The sequence below is a fragment of the Lygodium microphyllum genome, chromosome 22 (assembly GCF_053477565.2).
Source record: "Lygodium microphyllum isolate KBCC chromosome 22, Lygodium_microphyllum_v1.1.10, whole genome shotgun sequence".
In the NCBI taxonomy this organism is placed as follows: Eukaryota; Viridiplantae; Streptophyta; class Polypodiopsida; order Schizaeales; family Lygodiaceae; genus Lygodium; species Lygodium microphyllum.
The window spans coordinates 70185477-70208677 of NC_141156.1; the positions used below are offsets into that span (position 1 = coordinate 70185477).

The 23201-nt window shown below is 42.3% G+C and overlaps 1 protein-coding gene across 7 annotated transcripts; it reads left to right on the top strand.

Annotated features, from left to right (window-relative positions):
* Nucleotides 1-347: 347 nt before the first annotated feature.
* LOC148017271 (oxalate--CoA ligase-like) lies at nt 348-16634 on the top strand. Of its 7 annotated transcripts, none has more exons than XR_015687839.1 (5): nt 357-1561; nt 3530-3592; nt 14690-14894; nt 16193-16303; nt 16396-16634. XR_015687839.1 is itself a non-coding variant. In XM_087662435.1 (3 exons), exons 2-3 carry the CDS (start codon nt 3587-3589, stop codon nt 4100-4102), a joined length of 330 nt encoding a protein of 109 aa, XP_087518561.1. In that variant the 5' UTR covers nt 359-1561; nt 3530-3586; the 3' UTR covers nt 4103-4705. The 7 variants fall into 7 exon arrangements, 1 of the variants encoding a protein (XP_087518561.1); XR_015687838.1 differs by lacking the exons at nt 14690-14894; nt 16193-16303; nt 16396-16634 and adding exons at nt 13864-13905; nt 13997-14064; nt 14195-14680 and having other exon boundaries at nt 360-1561; XR_015687837.1 differs by lacking the exons at nt 14690-14894; nt 16193-16303; nt 16396-16634 and adding exons at nt 13864-13905; nt 13997-14680 and having other exon boundaries at nt 360-1561.
* Nucleotides 16635-23201: the final 6567 nt, after the last annotated feature.

Below are 23201 nucleotides of genomic sequence, written 5' to 3' on the forward strand. Positions count from 1 at the left end.
TTGATGGCTCAAATTAATTAAAGTTTATAAGTACAATACTCTCTAAAAAGATAAAGTGAAGTTTATAGACAACAAGTTTATAAGGATGAACGGATAGATATATGATCAATATACCACGGTTATCCCACCCGAGATGATTTCTCTTAATGGACAAGTAAAGTTGTCCGCCATCCTTTTTTATAACAAAGATTGCAATAATTTTTTGTTAAAAAGTGTGAAGGAGAGGGAGGTTTTAGACTCTTGAGAAAGTAATGTTTGGCACAATCGCCAAGCCATATGGATTGGTGATGTTTACAAGTAACCATAAGCGAAGAAATGCCTTCTAAAGCGAACAATGCCACACGCCGGTCCATGAAAATTACTATGTACACGAGAATTTGGAAATCGGATTGGTTTGGCAGGTGATTTTGTGATTCCGACTCCCGAGAACGAAGTAGAGGTGAGAGTAAGTGGAGTCGTACGGGTTCATTACGATCTCCATTGCTTGCTCCATTCATTCTCAACTCTGTGGATGTACGTGGAGATTCCCTGTTGGTGTTCTCTCTCGAGGGTCATCATCGTGATTGGCATACAAGAGCTGCAAAATCTGGGATAAAGATGGTTGTCTCATAGACTCAATCTCCTTGACGGTTGTCCCCATGCCTCGTTTCTGCTCACCTTCTGTCTCCCTGCCTCTCGTCGCCGCGCCTTCTGAAACATCGGGCTATATTAGGACACTGAGAGTCCTTGAGAAGCAATTGGAGGGCTCCTCATGTGCTATCACGCTCTGCACGTACTAGCTAGAGAACAGGGTCACAAAGCTCCATTGCTTGCATGTGAAAGACTACATCAGATTGCATGGATGATGAGTTGGATGTATGTGAACTGCCTAAAAGTGGATGTGGCACTGTGTTATTGGTCTAAAAGTCAAAGAAGAGGGGAAAGCTTGTTGGATGTTGCTGAAAGGGGTGTCTTGCAGTATCCATTCAGGTACTCCAAGAAGCATCGGACATCCCAGCTCCAGACAGAGAGAGTGTGACACGGATGGAGTGTCCCCCATGGGTAATAGGAACGATATGGAGGCCCTACAACTATTGACTGACCCTTGAGTGGCTAGTGATGATGTAGAATGTTCCTCAGGAGATGCCGCAGACAGTTCCCTGGTGATCTCAATGGTGAGCTTAGTCTTGATATCGATATCATGTCTAACACAAGGATACAAACAGATTCCCGTAACAAGGCTGCTGTTGGGAAGGAGCTTGCCATACATGTAGAAAGACCACAAAGCCTCAATCAACAGTATAGACCAATGACCTTTGAGGAGCTAGATAGGAAAAATCTTGTGGCTCGTGCACTTTCAAATGCTGTTTACATGGACGAGGTTGCTTCAGTTTCTCTCTTTCAAGAATCACATGGGATTGGCAAGACATCGGTAGTGAGGATTTTTGCTGCTGCTGTGAATTGCATCAATGTAAAAGGGTAAAGAGCACGAGCGATCTGTCATGATTGCCTCGTCAGTTGTTAGGGAAGTTGATGCAGCAAGCCATAATGAGCTCAAGAAGGTGAAGGCTCTTTTGAAGAGGTAATTGTCTTCCCCCTCCTTTTCTCGATTTAGGCTACAAGTGAAACATGGAATGCGCTCTTAAACCTTCTTGAGGAGTTTCCATGGAAGGTTGTCTTCATTTCTCATCATGACAGATGCTGATCAGGTCCTTGTAACTAACAGTTTAAGGTGCCAGAAGTTTCCTTTCCCCAAAATTAAGAATCCAGATATTGTGACCAGGTTGCAAACTCTACCATATCTGGAAAATCTACATATTGAACCAAGAGCCCTGCATTTGATTACATCCAAATAAGGTGGATCACTTTGGGATGCTGAGAATATATTGGATCGACTAAATCTGCTGGGGCAGAGGAGTACACGTTTGATGGTCCATGAGCTGGTCTATGAGATTCTTTCAAGCCTCTAATCTTTTTCATTTTAACCATTTTTAGACTTGCTGTTAAGTTTCCAAGAGTAACAAGACCTTCCTGTAATTGTTAGCATTACATAAATCTTGACATCCATGTATTTGTCCTGCCTTTGTCCTTGACAACTCAATTCTGCTTGTAAGAAGGCATTTGAGAGTAATGACAGGAGTTCAATCAGAGTTAATGTAGGCTTTAGTCAGATCATATGCAATTATTGCCTGTATATCCTAGATGATAGTCCTAGAATTTTTGTCTCATCTTCTAAAGAAGTAGAGATATGAAAGAATACACTGTAGACTACTTCCTGCAAGATGCTTGCATGGTGATTAGTGATTCTATTTCCTGGTCATAATGATGTCTGTGTCTCTCAGTGTCCTTTTTTGGTAATCTTAGGTGGGTTCAGTTTCCGATGAGAAACACTTGAGCCTGTTGGATTCAGCCCTTTGTTCAGACATAATCACCAGAGTGCAAAGGGCAAGAGAGTTCCTTGAATCTAGTGTAGAACCATTGGATTATTGGCCACCCTGCTTACAGATATTCTAAGTGACTACTTCTTGTACTGGAAGCCCATCAAACACTTCTTGATTGGCCCTTAGCTGTTGCATTCATCATGCCCAGCTCTAGTCTGAGTCAGTCTCTCTGCTTGTTCCCCCTCTTGCTGTAAGGGAAGCCTTAGCTGGCTTATCCTTTTGTCAGGTTTTTGCACTCTGCAGTGTTGCATCGTGTTCATCTTATCTATCTTGAGTGTGTTTCAGGTCCTTGGTAGGATTTCAGTCTAGTGATGGCACCAATCAGTGATCATGCAGCTGCCAAGCATGAAAATGCTTGAGAAGTAGCCATTAAAGATCGTTCAACAAAGCCCACAATCCCTGAGAAAGATGCTTTATGCCTACTGTAGTAAAGGATTTAATGCCTATTGCAGCAGAGGAGGTAGCTACAGCACTTAGTGTTGATTACCTTATTAGAAATGGTTGCAACAACATTGGAAGCTGAGCAAATCTTGCAGTCATCAATACCCCAATCACATTTATGGGTTCAGACTTGATCTTCTTGTGATTGCAAAAGGCCATTGATGAAGTGGTAGGCTTGAAACCTGGTGTGGTGGCAATCTCTTTGAAAATATTATCCAGTTAAAACCTGTTAGAATGAATCAGGTGCTGGTTTTCCTATTCTTTCCTGATGTGACCATGATGTTGAGTGAACTATGCTTGATCAATGCAATTGATCTATGGCTGCATATTGACACATATTAGTATGACATGCTACAATTACGATACTTCCATGGGAAGCAGGTTGGCTTGATTTGGATCACTTTATTTGTCCCATGACCAAATAGACATAGGCAATGTCTGCTAAATAGAGGATTTTCTAAGACAGCAATTGTTGTTAGTTCTCAATACAAGTAGATTGATAAGAAAGTCATGCCTTCTTATATTTGCCATTGTGAGAATGTTTATTGCATAAAATCACGATCAATGATCTTTGTGCCTGTACTCTTAAACTAGGACAGTAGAATTTCCTAACAACCAAGTCCTGATTGCATTCCATGTGTTCAATTGTGACCTTCTCGTGGTTGCAGAAATCCATTGATGAGGTGGCATTACAGTTTGTGCATGCAGGACTGAAGCCAAACGACATGATGGTAATCTGTTTTCCAAATACTATTGAGGTGAAACCTGTAAGGATGAATCAAATGTTGGTTTTCCCCCTCTATTGTTGGAATAAATGAAACTGCATTGAGAGGCATCGTTTCTTCACAAGTCAGGAACAAGCAGCTGGCCTAAAAGTGTACCTTTGAACATGATTGTTTTTCTGTGTGTCAGTGCAGCAGATTATCAATGCTTATGAGTTGCAACTCACTGACAAAACAGTGATCATCTTACATCTTTTCCATGTACATGGGTGGATGGCTAGTTTATTTTCATCCTTAATGGCTGGAGGAACTGTGGTTCTACCAAGTGCAAGACGATTCTTTGCCTCCAAGTTTTGGGATGATTTGAAATTGTATGGTGGCACCTGGCGTACTGCAGTACCTACTATCCAGCAGATAATATTGACAAAACACCAGGTTGAACCAGAGCGAGAGTACCCTAAGCTTAGGTTTATTTGCAGTTGCAATGATTGTTGGCATTGGCAGTTCTTGCCCCGTTAGTTGCAGTGATCATTGGCATTGGCGTATTGACATGTTCTTCCAGTACAAGTTAACAATGATCATGCATAATGCAAGAGCATTCTTTATAAGTGGAAGTGTAGGAGAGCAGGCATTCATATAAACCACAACAATAATCTAGCACTGAGAAATGAAATGACAAGAAAAATTCAAGTGCAAGCTGGTTACAAGTTGTCAGAAGTACAAACACACTGACATCTGTAATGTCTTGACTCTTCATCATCTTGAGCAGGTGCTTTTACATAGCATGTACTTTATTATGCAATAGCATGTCACTGCTCTTTGCATTTATAATCTTTGTCTATGATTTGTAGCATCAACAGGGAGTCCCACAGAAAACAACTTATGCAAGCAGCCAAATCATGTCAGCACACAGGCAAATGAAGCTGTCAAATAGGTTTGCAATTGCATCTGATGGAATCATTTCTCGCGATTGTTTATTCTTGCTGAGCAAACATTGTTTGGCTGCATTGTATGCATTATGATACCGTCCTCAGAAAAGAGCAGCATCTAAAACATTGCTCCACAAAAATAAAGGTAATAGACCTGCCAAGTGGCTGGGGTGCAAGACAATGCTATTCCCAGGCCTCCCTTGCACAGTCCAAGTTCGACTACGCAAGCACAGAAAGTGTAACCTTCCCCCCCCCCCCCCCCCCCCCCCCAATAAATGAATTTATGGAAAAGAAAAGAAAAACGGTTTTTTTTTCCTCACGCCGCCAGCCGGTGGACACAAGAGGGGGGACTGCGTGGCTTCGATGCGTGTTGACGGAGAGAGAGAGAGGGGGACCTGCGTGGATGTCGAGTGCACGTGGGGGGAGCTCCAGGACGACGTGGGTAGGGATGGGGGGTAACGACTACTCCCTCTTCCCCTTCCCCATTCTCTGCATGGTGGCGGCCATCCAGCTGGCCGCCCTGTTGGGAATTGGGGGGGGGGGGCTCCATACCTTACCAAATCATCCCTCCCCCCCCCCCTTTCTTCCGCGCCCAATACACTATAAAAAGAGCTTAAGCGTGGAGAAGAAGGGGGATTGGAGATCGTGGCCCCTACACGCTGTTTGACTAGAGAGAGAGAGAGAGAGAGAGAGAGAGAGAGAGAGAGAGTAAGAACGTGGGATATTAAGTCTACTACCACCATTATCATAGGGTTCTTATTAGCATCCCTATTAAGTTTGGTGAGAAAGGAGGGATTATACTTGTTATATAGCCTCTCTCTCGGCTCGACTTTGACTATCATAAGTATGAGTAGGCTGATTGGTATGTCGTGGCCTATCAATGAATAATGAGTCTATACTTTATATTTTGACAGACCTTCTCAAGGGCCCGCTAAGCATGCGAGTGTCAGGAAGGTCATTAAAGATTTCGGGCAGCATCATATAGTGCTTGGGAGGATAGTGCTATTGAAAAATATAAGACTTCAATCAAGGAAGGAGAGAGAGAGAGAGAGAGAGAGAGAGAGAGAGAGAGGGAATTTTTCCCTCTTTGAAGGCTTTCAAGCTTGCCGTCTTTCTTTCCCCCCTCTTAGAGAGGGTTCTCACGGATGAATTCCTTCCACGAGGAGTCATCTCTCTCGTAACCTGGGTGCGTAGCCGCGAAGAAAAAGCCAAGCTATACGATGCCTCCCAAGCGAAGTAAGGCTCAATCGAGTACGAATCCCGCTTCAACCGATGGAGCTGCGGGTCAAGGAACTGTGACGCTTGGTAACCAGGTGCGTCCCATAAATCCTACCTTGATGGGAGCCCTTAAGAACATAGGCCGACTTCATTGGGAAGGGAGAAGTATTTGGGTAAAAGTCTGATAACTAACCACCATTTAGGTTGCATTATTCAATCATGTTGGAAATTGTGTTTTAGTGCACTTTGGCATGTTTTGAACAAATAAATTGCTCAAAAGATTTTGCATTCATGCATACTAAAAATCAAGGACTTTATTGGTTGTGTTTTTAGTGCTTTAGATTATGCACTAGCATTGGCATGTTTGAAGGGTATTGAAAAAAATGGGTTGTTAGGACGCTTAAGCATATTCGTCATTAAGCAGAAATCACATTTTTTTTGCATCGCGAGATTTGTGAAATTAGAAAGGTAGGAGTAAAGGCTTGAATCAAGTACATGAGGATCGTGAGTTGCTACGATAATGGTTAAGTATATCTAGGTCATTGCAATACTAAGCCGGGTATTAGGCTCCTATAAACCTTTAGAGGGAAGTGGTTCGCTTTTGCATTAGGCCTGATAACTTCATATCTCCCACTCAAAAGAAAAATACAAGTCTCTATTTGTGTTTTGCATAAGCGCGTTGAAATGAATTTCCAAAAGCAGAAGCCCTGCATTGTATCATCGTCTTAGGAAAGACACGCATCTAGATTGCGTGGCATCATGGTTAGTTTCAGTTGTGCTGCTAGGGATTCATCTTAAAGATAACCGTAAGTCGCGCATATGAAATGCTAAAATTACTTAGGGCCGTTCAATAAAATGAACCCTATATACACAAGGATAGAGCTTAACTCGACTGGACTAAAGGCTAGCAAGCTAGGACAGCTACCATTCGAGAACTATCGGATATAGATCCAATTGCATAATTGCTTGCTCCTATCACGTAGGAGCGGGGTCGGAAAGAAGGTATTCCCTAACCCTCCGAGGATATTAGAAATTGCCGCCAAGGCAATAAGGACAAACACTAAGCGTCAAGAGAGGGACTCCACCTTAGCAGATGTCCCGAGCACTTACCTACACCCTTGTTTGTGCTTATCAATTTAGGAACACTGCTTAAAAAAAGGATTGTGTGACCCCAAACTCATAAAAGAAATGGGAATAATGAATCAGGTTGAACTTTTGGAAGGTGCGCCAAACTACCCCCAGTTGGCCGCCAACCCTAGCCAAGGGGTTTCTAGATAGCCGCGACAAGAATGGACCGAACCCGCCACGAGAGGTCTCTCCACAGGCTGGTTTGATTGTAGGAGGATGCTTGGATGCTAGGGGGGGACTCTGGCTTCAAATTCCCTGCCTCCAAGTCATACTCAAACGATCTGCGTGACTTGATAGATTCTCGAGGGCTCTTGTTACTAGTGTAAGGCGGAAACTTGGTGGAAATAAAGTGCATCCTTATGGATTGTGGATATTGTTCCCTTTTGAATAAGACTTGTATCTTTGATAAAATTGCTAATATTAAGTTTACTTCCTGGGAATTTGTTTGAATTTGTTTTCATGTCAGTGCCTTAAGATTACATGAAACGAACCTTGTCCCTTAAGAGGCTTAATTAAGGAAGTTGCTTTTACATGTCACACCTAAATGTGATAGGGCTAATTAGATAACTAAAGTACGTCTATTGAGGAAAGCGGGTGGGCGGAACCCCCGACGGCTCTATCCTACGGCAGGGTGGTCCCAGAGAACTGGGAGGCTTCTCACAAGATTTTACCGTTGTTCGACCTTTGGGCAGTGCGGGTTAATACCCGAATTCATGCCATTTTTGGGGACCGAAATGGGATTGTGCCCTACATGCAGAGAGGTGGAGCGACACATTCGTCTCGTTCCTACTTCTCCTTGAACCAAGTGGGGTATGGACTTGCTTCGATTGGGTAACTCCGCATATAGTAGAGTGACCGGGAAACCTTGACCACCAAGGATTCAAGATTCATGTCGGTCCTAGTGGGTTTGGCTGCGAACATTCCGTTGTGAGGCAGACTCGGGAAATCCTAGGCGACAAACCCCGTGACATTCCGTGGAGTGCCGTGGATGGTGCTTAGATTTGTTTCTCGATGGACTGCCAAAGACGTGCTCAGACAGCCAATAGACAAGCACGTCACAGAAAGAGCTAGAACACTGGACACCTGCTGAAAATAGTGATGTGCATAATCTAGGAGAGCCAATTGCTGTTGCAGAGGAATTGCAACAATAAATGCCTCTAGCCAGCAGAACCGACAACAAAAGTTGCCCAGCATTGTACAACTTCGAGGGGTAGAACATGCATGACCTTTGGGATGCTAGAGAAACAATGGTTCTCATCGTAGCTAGGCAATGGTTCTAGGTGAAACTCCCAAAATTAGCGCAATGCCCTTTCGTGGATTGGGATTGTATTGATCTCTGCAAGCATCTAGTTGTCCATTGTTCATTCTTTGCAAGCATCTAATTGTCCATGTGTTCATTCTTTGCTTACTTCCATTGACAAGTTTTCTCCATGTGCATTGTTGTTTAAGGGTCTTTGGTAGCAGGAGACTCAGAACAATACAGACAATAGCACTAACATGTACGTAGGAGGAGATGCAATTGCCGAGGAAGGACCTGTTGCTGACAATTCTGTGACAGGTGGCCAAAAACCTCTCTGAATCATGCATCATCTCCTCTTGTGGCATGAATGTAGAAATTCCACCAATCAAGCAACTGAGGTTTCACTCAAAATTTGGATAGAGGGAACCTAGCACATCTTTTCAAAATCACACCTTGAATTGCCCTCAAGATCAAGAGTATATTGTGAAGGAAACTGCTAGGGTTTGCACTGAGGACACACAGAGTGTATGACCACGACAGAAACACAAAGAGAGAGACACGGACACAGAGGGCAAAACTCAAACCCTAAACACAAAACTCAAAACTCAAACCCTAAAGGCAAAACTCAAAACTCAAACACAAATAGAAGAAGGGAGGGAGGGAACACAACTCTGAAGTGAATGAATGCTGTAAATGATGTAAGAGTGTACAGTGTGCTCAAGGGCAGAGTAATGTCAGAGCGTGACGTCCACCGAAGACGGATCCCAAGTCTGTGACCACTAGTCGGAGTGTAGGAGTGCTGAATAGTGAATGGCAGCAGGCTGGTCACCAAAACACAGCAGTTTGGAGGCATGAAACTGGTAAACGTAGCAGTATACCACCGATCGGAGGCTGGAAACTGTGCACAGGCTGTTGTAAACAGCAGGCTGAAACAGTGTCAGAGTGTCAGGGCCTGCAATGCTGAAAACGCAGGTTGGCTGACCTTGGAGTTGATGGACAGTAGGCTGAACAGCAATTTGGGATAGTTTGGAGCAGTCGCCAGCAGCTGAGAGTTGTCGCCTACAGCAATGGATAGGCTGAAGATAACGTGGCTGCAGTCGATGATGGCTGGACAGCAAATGGAGGCAGGCTGTAGGCTGGAAACTGGGCGCCAACAACAGCAGCATAGGGTGTGTGGGCTGGTGTAACATGCAAACAAGGATGATGGCTGAATGGGGGCAGCCTGTCTATTTATAGATGTGGAAGGGTACCCCAAAAATTAGGGTTTCCACTAAACTCTCTCGAATCGCTTCTCATTTTAGGGTTTCCACTGAACTCTCTCGAACTGCTCCCCGTTTTAGGATTTTACTCTAAAAGAGCATTTATAGTGTGTTTTGGGGCTGTTTAAGAGGCTAATCAGCAAGTAATGCATATTTTAGCTCAACACCCTCTCTCAGGCCCAAAACTGAGTTGAAAGGTTAGGCCAACCATTGTGATGTTTATGTATTCCAAGAGACGTCCCACCCCAAATCAGCCAAGGCATCGGACAAAGGGTGCACGTCGGCTGCCCAGTGGCCTACCAAGACTAAAGAGGCGATGGTTATCTTATCAAGGGAATCCAAGTAGCCACCCTAGAGAGGACAGGGCATCAGACAAAGGGTGCACGCCGACTGCCCAGTGGCCTACCAAGTCCTACAAAGGTGGATGGAACTACATGGATTTTTTTTTTTTTGAATAAGTGAAGTAAATTTGATGGGATGCTGCCGATTGAGTAAAAGTGACCTAGAAGATCGGAGTAGGGAGGGTACACCCAACACATCACAAAACAATACAAGCTAACCCATCCACTCAAGGTGTCGATGACGAGAAAAAATAGGTGATGAGGTATCCATGTGATGAAGAAGGATGGTGGTGTGGTAGCAATAGCCGCTGGTGAAAACAGCTTAGGATCTGTGCAAGTGGTGCTCTGCACAATGAGATGCAAAGTATGCTACATGTTGAAGAATGCTCATGCAACAGGTGTCACTTGGACGATGTTCCTTGTGGGAAAATTGCTCACTTGCCCAAGTGCCCTAGTACAAGGATGATGTAATCACGCAATGCAAAGGGTAAGATACAACAGGGGGAAGAAGCCCATGTCGAAGACAAAGTGCTGAAGCTTGTAGAATATCAAGAAGGGTAGGAACCCCCTCTCAACTTGGATGTAGATGCCAAAGAAGGAAGAGGAGCCTGATGTCGGTCTTCATATGGTGTTGAGAACGATAAGGAATGAAAGAAGATGAAGTGAATGAAGTGGATGAAGCACCCTGCTAGAAGAGTATTGTAGAAGTCACTGCCATGATAGCATCGAGAGAGATGCTGCACGATCCGCCTCGGGAGGGAAAACCGCGATGCTGGAAGAAGAGCAAGCACTCCTAGGATGATGAAACTGTGAAAGGAACGGTGCGCATCCCCATGTCTCTAGCCCAGGTAGGACCAAAGCAATCTGCAAGTTAGCTCTACACTGAAAGACAAAACCCTGCAAAAGAGATGAGAATATGCAAACATAGAGGTTAGTGGTGAGATGCTCCAAAGCAAAACAAAATAGAAAGAAAATCTAACTCAAAATAAATGCAATGAATGTGTATGTGTGTGAGTAAATGCAGCGGAAGACAAAAAAATGGAAAAGCTAAGGACAATGAATCCTATGGGCCCGACTCTAAGAGTGCGAAAAATGAATGCTATGCTGACCTAGGGTATTCGAAAGGACCTAGAGACATGTGAGTCGAAGAAGGTGGCTACCATCGCGTAGGTCCGGTAGCAAGGCTTTGCCAAGGGAACGCCTGACGAGGTGGAGAGGAAGGTGAGATGGATGCATGAAGTGCAACAGGATCAGAACCTGCAGACCAATCAAGCAATCCCTTAGGGATAGTGAAAGAGATGGGCCGCTGAGGCTGTACTTGAGCCACATGTCCAATAGTAGCAATAATGGGTGCTGAAGGAGCAGATTAAGCAGGAGCGGAGGGTGTAGCTCCACTGGATTGTGCAGTTGCAGCGGTTTTCTAAGGCTTTTTAGGTAGAAGACCTTGGGCCTTGGAGCGACAATCCTCATCCACATGGCCTGCTGTCTGGCAGTGTGTGCAAAACCGGTTTTTCTTAGGGAGTTGCTGCCAGATAGGTCTAGATTCTTTGGTTCCATTTGAGGAAGAGGAGTCACCCTTTGATTGGCTTGCCTTTGCATCTAGCGAGTTCTTGCCACTAGTTGTTGTCCCTCCCGAAGAAGAGGCAACCAACCCCCTCTGCTCTGAATAAGGCTGTGATGAGGATTTTTTGTGGACTTGATAATACAGCCTCGCGTAACGCAGGAACTAGCACTTAAACTCGTAGAAGGTTGGCAATCTAGGTTGGGAGATGATGTGTTGAATGAAATTGAAGTACTTGTCGGGCAACTTATTCAAGAAGAATGTAAACTGATCGTCATCTGACTTTGGAGAGCCAGTAGTGGCGAACTTGGCAAGTAACTGCCTATATTCAGCCAGCTTGACTTTCAGATCATCCCCTTCCTCAATAGAGAACTCTTGAAGCTCAAAGTCGAGATTGATGCGCCGAGTACGATCACGAGCCGCATAGGGGTCGAGAAGGTGACTCCAATGCTCGGATGCAAGCGGGAAGTGTTGCAAATGAGAGTGAAACTCAGGAAGTAGTCCTTGCATCAGCTCAACATTGGCTGTGGCATTGTGGGCTCTTCATTGACGGATGTAATCTGGGTGAGCTAGTCGAGGGTCCGACATAGGCTCTAGACCTGACGAGGTTCCAAAGACCCTGAGACTCAAGCACTTGTTGCATGAAATTAGACCAAGTGGCGAGATTTGACTTGTTAAAACGTGTCTTATCTGTGAAGGCATTCTTGGCCGTTGCAACAAGAGTGGTAGTGCTTGGAGATGGATAGTGTGAAAAAGTGTAGTGTGGGTAGGATGGGGGAGTGGAGTACACTTGGAAATGGGCCCCAGAGTGCCCACCAAGCATGCGTGTAGTGTGCAAGGTGGATCCATAGATAGGGATGGGTTGACTAGGCATGGCCATGGTAACCACATGAGGAACCCAAGGAGGTGGGATGGGAACATGGTGAGCAGAAGATAGGAATCCCTGCATAGGTGTAATCCAAGGAGAGTGTGAAGCCGCACAATAAGCTGAGGATGGAAACCCCTGCGTATGAGTGGTCATGGGAGATGTGAAGCTAGGGATAGTGAAGGGGATGCCCATCACAATCGTCCCAGGAGTTATGGGTGTGCTCATGTGCTGAAAGGTGAGAGGCACTGTGTTAAAGGGTGGCATTCCCCCTAACGAAGTACCATGGTGCAAAGAGGTAGAGAATGGGGTGGAGAAGGAAAAGGTGCTAGGAGCGGAGATGGAAGATCCAACCCCTAGGGTGTGTGATGCAGATGTGGAGTGTAATCCAAGGTTTTGGAAAGATGATGAGAGGTGTGATATAGAAGAGGGTGGGATGGGAGGGAAGTGAGAAGTGTGTGTGATATGCTCAAATGAAACAGAAGCTGTAGATGTACTTGAATTTCGTTTGCTTCGTGAGCCCCCTCTATTGAAGTTCACATACGCAAAGCCATCCGGATCCTGTACCTCAAAAGAAGAAACATGCGAGGGTTTTGATTCATGTAACACAAAAGAATTGTACAAACTTGATATTGGACCTGGCTGAGATGATGAAGATGGATCGCCGAAGACGGATCCCAAGTCTGTGACCACCAGTCGGAGTGTAGGAGTGCTGAATAGTGAATGGCAGCAGGCTGGTCAGCAAAATGCAGTCGTCTGGAGGCTGGAAACTGGTAAACGCAGCAATGTACCACCGATTGGAGGCTGGAAACTGTGCAGAGTCTGCTGTAAACAGCAGGCTGAGAGTGTCAGGGCCTGCAATGCTGAAAATGCAAGCTGGTTGACCCTGGAGATGATGGACAGCAGGCTGAACAGTAGTCTGGGACAGTCTGGAGCAGTCGTTAGCAGCTGAGAGTTGTCGCCTACAGCAATGGACAGGTTGAAGATAATGTGGCTGCAGTCGATGATGGCTGGACAGCAGATGGAGGCGGGCTGTAGGCTGGAAACTGGGTGCCAACAGCAGCAGAGGGTGTGTGGGCTGGTGTAACCTGCAAACAAGGATGATGGCTGAATGGGGGCAGCCTGTCTATTTATAGATGTGAAAGGGCGCCCTAAAAATTAGGGTTTCCACTAAACTCTCTCGAACCGCTTCTCGTTTTAGGGTTTCCACTAAACTCTCTCGAACCGCTCCCCGTTTTAGGGTTTTACTCTAAAAGAGCATTTTTAGTGTGTTTTGGGGCTGTTTAAGAGGCTAATCAGCAAGTAATGCATATTTTAGCTCAACATATACATGCATATAGATAGTATAGGTGAAGGGCCTGAATGAAATGGAAGATCATGATGATATGGCATCTTCCATCTCGTAGTTTTCATCATCCTTGTCGTCATTGTGTTGGACATCACATTCTTAAAATGCATGTAGACCACAATCAAGGACAATACCAATGCCTGTTTCATTATTTCCATGGTTTAGAGGGGGCAGCCATTTAAAAACAAACACACAGCCTTATCAGTGATTGACACAACAAAATTGTAAGTAAATTGTGGACTAGTTACACCGCCATCCCAAGTGCATTCTTTGCAATAATAAACTTGTTGGATATATGTTGCAGGTAGAGTATTTGTGCTTTAATATCGTCATGTGGAATCATCTCATTGATATCTGGAAGCTAACAAGTTTTGCATTTGTTTAATTGCAGGAATTTCAAGATAAATATTTCAGCATTTGATGAAGTATATACGTATGTAATACTGTGGTAATAAATCTTCATGGAGATACATCACAGTGGACCCGTCTTTAGTCTTTAATTTGTATGTTCCATTTTGTCCTAGCTTTGCAAACATGGTGGTAGCATCGGCATACTAAACTAGTTGGAATCAATAGTGTCATTTCATGGCAGGTAGTGTATCATGTACTTTTTAGACGTTAAAGCGTATGTGCAGCTGAAAGAAGTATATCTGTAATAGCTAAAGCTCTGTCATAGTTGCTCGTTTTTCTAGTTGCCAATGGGTATGCTTAATTTTTGGTAGGCATCACACTGATGGTGGAGACATGGGCATATTCCAGGCGGTGCAAAAAATGTCCGCATCAATTGGAAGCATGGCATAACTGGCGATTTCATATTTTACTGACAGAGAAATGAAACATTGCCTGCATGTGTTGTACTTCAGAATTTTCCAATGATATGTGCAGCTGATATGTACATTGAACAAAGGCATTGAGTTTTGACGTAATGGGATTTCATGTACATATTTCATTTGGTAGTATAAATGTCTGTGGGGCTGGTGTTGGCATTGCCATTTTGAAACAAACTGCAGACTGCTTTGCACTTGTATACACAGAGAGTGTAATAGAACGGCTCAGGCATATACGTGATGTCACACTAAGTAAAAGCTTTGAATGTACAACTCCAACTTTTTCAATCACTTTGAGATTGTACAAATGGTCTACAACGTATTGTGTTTATCAGGAATGCTCGTTCAACCAAAACACGGTACTCTCAACCTATGTTTTGGTGTGTGTAGGGTGGAGTTAGCCAGAAAGCACCGATGAAAGTGACTGAAGAAAGCAAGAATGGATGACATGAAAGCTGCTGAGCTTGGGCACATGGCTGTTGTGGAATAGCTGCATATGGCTACTAATCTATAACTGCGACAGCGAGTGGGTTGAGGAAGTGTGGAGCATGGAGAAGGGGCGTGGACTGGTTGCAGGCTGGGCATATATATGCATGTAAGTACCACATTAGAGTGTAGCTGCTATAAACCTACTCACTATAGCTATTGTCGTATTAGATGCTATCATATAAACTAGTAAATGTATTGTAACCTACTTGCTGTAGCTGCTATCGGTTTCCATGCATTTAGCTACCACAAATTAAAGTCTACAATATCCTCTTTGAGATGAGCATATCTATGTTATAACGAATTTAAAATAGAAAATCCCACAAGCAAATCTCTGAGTCTAAACTGTCCAGTCTTGCACCTTGTTTTAACCTGTAAGTGCCTTGTTGTTTTGACCCCAATAAGTGGTCTTTCAAGCTACCAAACCTTGTGAAGAGTTGGGTAGGACTTGTGGGCAACGTGTACCACCTGTACTTCACCTCCAATGATGAAGGGTGTACTTGTAATAACATGTGTAAACCTAGCAATGCCCTGTAAAGTGCCATGTTTTGGACCCTTTGTTGTAGATGGAATTAGTGAAGTTACTTGAATATGGAACCAAAGTGATGGGTCTAAAGACAGATTGGCAGGATGCCAAGGATGTTTCTATGATAAGTAAGAGGCAGATGTGGTACACTAGATTGCAGATTGGCTCTGTTAGTCTAATCTCTTCTTCTATACCTTTGCATGTATCTACTCTTGTATCTTCTCCAATAGCTACCTATGCCTTTACTTGTTTCTATGGTTAAACCACATCTTTCTTTGTCTCCTCTTGCTAAGGATGAGGGCATGGATGAGTTAATCAAAAGTATAAGGGAGCTAAAGTTAAAGATATTAAGGATGGAAGAACAAGTGAAGACTGTGGGTCCATTTACAACACCTAGGAGTTCGAGGAAAAGAAGCCTTTGTGCACAGATGCATATGGTGCAATAGCATTGAACATGACCGTAGGGATTGCAAGGCCTTTAAAGAGGCTCATAGGCAGAATTTGATTTTCAGGTAGGATGGGAAGATTTACTCTACTGAAATGAGACAACCTACATTCATGAACTTTGAGAAAGAAGTCATGAAGAATATCCTTGAGGATATGGCCGTGTGGACCACCTATACCACCATAGATGTAGCATCTTATGGTCTATAGGTTGAGAAGAAGTCAAAGGGCAAAAAGACAGAGCTTTGGACCTTTGCCTTGGAAAATGCAGGGAAGGGTAAGATACCTCAATCGGAGTTGTCTAGCGTAGGTCAAACTATTAGATAACAGACAGGTTGGGATTCTCTAGTCGACACCTACTCAGTCTATGCTTATCTAGCGAAGATTCATTAAAGTGATTGTGAAAGAAAAGCTGAAAATGCATGATGCTTCTCCAGGTTCTTCGAAGAGATTGGCTACTCTTGTAAGACCGGGTTCTCATAACAAGATATGGAGGATGCGCAGAAGAAAGGGAAGAAGCAAGAGCCTAAATCAAAGAAACAACTAGGGTACAAGCTTCTTTGTGATATTGAGTTTGCAATTGATCTGAAAAGAGTTTTGGAGGAGAGGATTTTGCTCATATTTTGTGATTTTGGGACAGCCTTACATCGCTGCAACATGGATGGAGACTAAGCTGATGGATGATGGATCTGCTTATGCATGGGTTCAAAGGAAGGATGGCAAAAGGACTGCCTAGTTCATGACAGTCTGTGTGAATCATCTGTAGAATAGGAATATATTGCGGGATTTGCCTTTACCTTCTACATATCAGGATTTTCAGTAGGTACGAGTGTCCAATGAGACGATGGTGATACATGAGGAGAAAGCTCTTGCCCCTTGGTAGTGGTGCTTTTCTTTCAGGATTCATTGGTCTAGTAGAGGGTTCAATTATTCACAAAGTTTTAGAGTTACCGAGAGCTGTTAGGCAGTATGTATGTAAAAAGAGAGTTGAGAAGAGAAGGTTTCTTGTGGGATAATGAGTCCATTGATGGGATGTATGAAGGGCTGTCTTGTTCAAATAGTATTGTAGAGATAACAGAATTGTTGAAATTCGAGAAACAGAGTGGTTTCAGTTGTGCGCAGGCTCATTCTCTTGACATGTATCATGAAATTTCAGTTTTTATGCAGAAAAATGAGTTGATGGCTGAATTTTCTTAGCAAAAAGAGAAGTTTGTTGATGTATTTTAGCAAACAGAGCAGAGGGCTGAATTCTTTCAGCCAATACAGGGCTGATTTGTGTCAGGCAACAGAGTTGCAGGCTGATGTATTTCAGTCCAAAAAGTTGAGGGTTGATTTATTTCAGCCAAGAGTGATACAGAGGGCTGATTTACTTCAGCCAAAAGAGAAAGAGGGTTCTTCGTATGCAGCTTACAGTGCAGTGCGATGATTTATTTCAGCAAAGAGAGTTATGTGGTGTTCATTTACATCACAAGCTGTTTTTGCCAGAGAAAGAGAATGAAGCCAGAGTGTAGACTAAATACAAGATAGGTGATAAGAAAGTGAAGCTGTTTGTTGGACCACTACCTCTTGACAATGATCACTAGATGGAGAAGATTGCAAGGCAGCCAAATCTCAGAAATTCAAAGCATGTTGGGCATAAATTTATTGCAGAGACATTAAGAGAGCTGAAGACTGGGGATGGGGAGTTCTTTCTTCGTGTAGAGAGAAAGAGGTTGGAGGAGATGTTGCAACATGCATAAATTTATTGTAGAGACATTAAGAGAGTTGAAGACTGAGGAGTTTTTTCTTCTTGCAGAGAGAAAGAGGTTGGAGGAGATGTTGATGAGATATGGATGGGCTTTAGCCTTCTCTTTGTATGAGATTGGGTGTGTAGATCTAGGGACTATGGTGCCTATGGTGATTTTTACCATTCGTTGCATACCTTGGAATCTGCATCCTATTCCAATGCCTAGAGTCGACCTCTCAATGTTGATGGACGAGTTTGTTGAGGCTTTTGCACGAGCTATCTATTCTCTAGGAGATCTTTACTTAGGGTATATGCCCAGTTAGCATTGGAGAGCAAAGATCTGATGACGATGAAGACTCATTTGGGCCTTGTCAAGATGTGCAGTTTACCTCTCGGAGCTACAAATTCTTTAGTTGATATGATGAATACCATGAATAAGGTACTTGGAGATTTCATCCCTCAACTTACTATGCCATTCCTGGATGATGTGTCGGTTAAGGGTTGTGCAAAAGAAGAGAAAGATGAGACATTGGATAACTAGGGTTGCAAGTACTTCATTGTAGTACACATTGCAAATTGTGAGAGGATCTTATTTAGGTTAGAGGAGGTTTGGCAAACTTTGTCTTGATAGAAGTCTGTTTTTGGTGTGAATGAATTTCTTATTGTGGGATGTATGTGTGGCTCATATGATAGAAAGCCTTCTACTACGAAGGTTATGCCACCGAGAAGATACTTGAAATTTATACGTCTATATCAAAGATTTGGAGATTTCTTGGAGCTTGTGCTTTCTATATGAACTTGATTTCATATTTTGTGCATATTGTATATGATTTATACTAGCTCTTGAGAAAAGGGTAATAATTCTTTTGGGAAAGGAGGCATACTAGGGCAATGCAAAAATTGAAGAAGTTATTGAGGTAAGCTCCAACACTCAGAAATGCAGATTTTACATGCGGGAGGCCTATAGTGACTACAGTGGACACTAGTCCCATTGGGATTGGCTTGGCCATTGATCAAGATGATGAAGAAGGGAATAAGTAATGTTGTGAGATTTGGGGAAAAAGTCTTGAGAATGAGAGGTAGAGGAGGTATTGAACTAAGAGTGAGCTTTGGAAAATTGTGATTGCCCTCAAGTGTGACAAATAATATTTTATCGGGGCTTTTGCTACGGCTGAGATTGATTGTTTGCCTTTCTCGAGGATAGTTACTAGGTGCTCCATGGTTGACATTGCTATGCTTAGGTGGATTGTGTACATGAAGTCCATGAATCCAGGGTTTAAGCACATTGCAGGTAAAGATAGCTTGGTTATAGATATGCTTTTGAGAGCTAGATTTGATGTAAAGGAGTTTCTTCTTGTTGATGATGATGAGTTGAGATTTCAACTATACATGTAGATCACTTTTGTCATGCTTTGGCTAATGAGAGCTTTATTGAGGCTATGTATATAGGGGAATGACTGAAAATCGGTCTATATTTGAGCACTTTGACTAGACAGGCTAATTGGAGTGATGCTAAATTTAAAAGGATCTAAAGAAAAGCCTATGGATATTTCTTGAGAGATGGATTGCTATGGAACTATCAAAGGAAAAGAGAAGGGCAGCCATGGAGAGTAGTATGTGACAAGACTACATAACTACACGTGATGAAAGAATTCTACGAGAGCTTGTGGGAAGGACATAAAGAAGTGTGAGCTACGCATGAGAAAATCAAAGAGTACTCTAGTGGAAAGGAATGTACATGGATATATCTCACTTTGTAGAGTCATGCAGGGATTGGCAGTTATACTCTTCTGTGTGACATAGGGATGAGCCACATCTAGCCTACCCACTATGTATGCATTATAAATGGGTGATTGATCTAGTCATTGTGCTAGTCGGTCTTTGGTAGATGAGATATATTGTTCTAGCTAGAGAAGACCTAACCAACCAGGTTGAGGGAAGAACATTGAGGACTAAAGCTAGTTTTGTTGTATGCAAGTTTCTACTTGAGATCTTTTGCAGGTATAGATATGTCGGTAAGATCATTGCAGATTGAGGTGAGCTGAATGCTGATGTGGCTAGGGAGTTCTTCTCTAGACTTGGTATCAAGCTAGTCTTAACTTCTACATATAATTTGGAGGCTAATGGGAGTAGTGAAATGGGTCATCCACTTATAGTGAAGGCATTAGCCAAATCTTGCGGTGGAAGGATCAGGGAGTGGTTGTGGTTGTTGCCTTTTGCTTTATGGGTGGACCATACCGCACATAGTGTGACCATAGGATTTATGCTTGTAAAGTTGATGTATAGGCAAAAGCCAATGAGGCCCTTAGAGACTTGTGCACTTGGAGTATTTTGCCTTGGTAGGATGATATGTCTAGAGAGAAGCTCTTGGCTCTTCACATACGACAACTTGAGTGAGGATCAGATGATGTGTAGAGAGCAATGCCAAAGCTTAAGAAGGCAAGGATATGGAATACAGACAAGTTTGATAGTTGTCACAGGTTGAGGCTTGGAGTGATTGAAGAGGATGACTAGATCTTGGTCTATGACAATAGCCTAGAAAATTAGGATAGCACTATATGCATGGTAGCCAAGAGATGGTTTAGGCCTTATGTAGTGAAGCATATCCTTGACAATGCTACTTATTTACTGAAAGAGAATAGTCCAAATATTCATTATTGAGTTCTATTAACTTAATGGCAATTTTGGGTAGATAAAAACACATGCAAGGATGGTAAATGACCTCTTCCAAAAGGAAAGTGTATACAACTTGTGTTGTCTTCATACTAAGAGCTCTCTCTTTCACTTCATTTGTTAAATCCTCATGTGAAAGCATGCGATATCTCTTCGGTCACATACGTGTAGGCATAGTCACCAAATCCAATATCCATTTATAATGAATAGACAAGGGATAAGTTAGTTGCAACCCATCTCTATGTTTCATTGTTGAATACATTTGATAGGTAGTATATGATTCAACAAAGTATGCAATATCCGATACATCTCTTTTCATCAATATCTTGTCTTTATCTTCTCAAAGATGCCCCACAAAGCAAGTTTCAATTAGAGTCCACTTTAACTTCCTTCTGTGCATATTTGATGCCTATATATAAGAATGATCATGTTGAGGTTGTTCCAAGGCCGACATAATTGGTGAAAGAGGAGGAATTAGATGATTATTACTACTAGTTCTTGGGTAGCCAACAAGCAATTTATGCTGCAAGAAAACCCATCTAAATAAAGTTGCTTGAAAATGAGAGCATTAAGCAACACTATGTTAGGAAAATTGTATGTATTGTGGTGGATGCCTCTCTAGAGGTGTCGATGGCCATATCCATTTTGTCTAATAAAGAAATATAGGAGCACCTAGAGAAACAATCTTATAAGGATATCTTAGAGCACTTGAGATCCCAATTGATAACATATGGAAGGCCTTCAAGACCTGTACCAAGTGTGACCAAGATAGCTAAAAGTTGACAACAATGGGATTTGAGTATCTCTAATCAACTATTGTCTCAACTAGTTTGATTGATCTATAGTTTCTTGTTTATGTATTTTTTATGAAGAATAAATTGATCCTTGTACTCGTGTTATTGTAAAAACTTGTTGGGGTATTGCTAAAACCAACATTGGCCAAGGCTTTCAACAAATGTTTTTCCATATGGTCATGTGAAAAAACATTTATAAGACATGGCTCAAGATCTTGGATAGTGAAACGAAAGAGAAATTAGATGCGAAAAAAGCAATGATCAATATCTTTTGTTGTCAGATTAGATTACTAGACAAAGATAAGAATGCTACATAGAGAGATTATACCAAAAAAGATATTACTTGGAAAAACTACAAGCGATATGAATAAGACTGATATAGTTGAGATTGACATAGTTGACATGGTAAAAATGAACAAGTATGACCAGGTTGTGCAAGTGGAACTACTTTCCATATTTAGCACATTTGCTAAGGATAAATGTAATAGCTTAAAAGATTTTTGTGAAACATTCATGATTGTTGAAAATGTATAGAATCAGTTTGCAAGAAATGTGCATTAATTGGATCAAATCAAAGATCCAAATTAGAAAAACACAAGTCAAGTTCCCTTCAAATGCTAAAACATATGTAAAGTGGTTAGTAGACCAAGTGTAGGCAATCATTAGCCAGAAGGAGACCTCAAATGGAAAGCATATATGGGAAGTATTGAGATGGAGGGTGAGTTTTTTAAGACAAATGCTTTGCCATAGAAAGTCTATCTTTGGGCACAAGTATAATTTGATTTGCATAATTAATTAAAGTGAGAGACGCGCTTCAAAGATATTATGTGATTTCTAAATGTATTTCAAGTTCTTTAAGACACTCATGCATGTTGTAGAGTAAACCATTATGCTTGGCTTCATGAAAATGGAGAACTTTGTGGCTATGCAACAAACCTTGAAGTAAGAATCTTGGAAGCATAAGATTTTCTTTGGGATAGAAAGTGCGATAGACCATGCATCCTTCAAGTATATCCTTGACATTAAGTCAGTGTATTTAATCTATTGCACCCTTCAAGTATGTCCGTAACATTTTGTCAATGTTTTATTATAAAGAAATTACTCGGGGTTTTGATACGTATATGAGTGTTTCAAATGAAGACAAACTAGATCTTCATATTTATAATTTATTGTGTTGGGGATTTAAGACCACATATGCCTAGTTGCTTATATTTACCTTGTATTGAGTTTCCACACACTTGTACATTGGTGGCTACCCATCATTGCCATGCTTAATCTTTATTCTTCACTATGGACTAATAAAGAGAAGGCAAGATACATGTTGTGATTGTTAGAGTTTCAACATATCGATCGTGCTCTCTTTAGTTCAAACCTCCATAGCCATTGCTCTCTTGCTTTTACTTGAGATTCTCTCTCACTCTCACTCTTACTCACCCCTTTCAATCGGTATCAGAGTTGGTATTTGAGAAGCTTCAACCTTTCTTTTTCAACTTGGGAAAGAACTGAGCTTCCATGGTAGCCATTTCTTCTCCCATTTGAGATATGTAGTGGCTTTTCCTTCTTCCTAGCTTCAAAAGGACCTCCACTCAATGTTGGAGTACCCCAAGGCATGAGCCACAATAGAAACAAGCTCCAAGGAATAGCTCGTAAATTGTGGTGTTATGGGGGCTATTCTTGCATTTTTGGTTATTCTTGCATTCTCTACATTAGGCTCTTGTATGTGGCACTTCTCTTGCTCCTTGCATAGAATTTGGGGGCTCATCTTGGTTCTTGAACTCCATTTTGGGCATCATTCCAAGTTGAGATGATTAGCCATTGATTCATTGCCCTAGAGAGACTTGTTGTTCACAGTTTGGGGTAGCAAACTCATGAAGGTTTATGCTTCTTTGATGCTTATGCATTGAATTTTGTTGGGGTAAAAGGCCCTTGGGCTTGCCCGTGTACAGTGACCGCCCATATTCTTTATTCATATATATGAGATAGTGTAATAAGGCTGTCATATTCTTTTTTCTTATATATGAGATAGTGCAATAAGGCTATCATATCATTCTTGACAACACCTACATTGTGTGTGCTCCTCTTTGGCATCTTTCTCTTCTCCTTCTCCACTGCCATTGTATTCCCTTCAACTGGTATTAGAGCTTTGGATCGAAGCTTGATTGTGGAGCTTGGCCTCGGCATTACTTCAGCCCGAATTGAAGATCTAGAGCTTGGAGCTTTAATGCCAGCCATGGCTTCTTTCCCCCGAGGTAA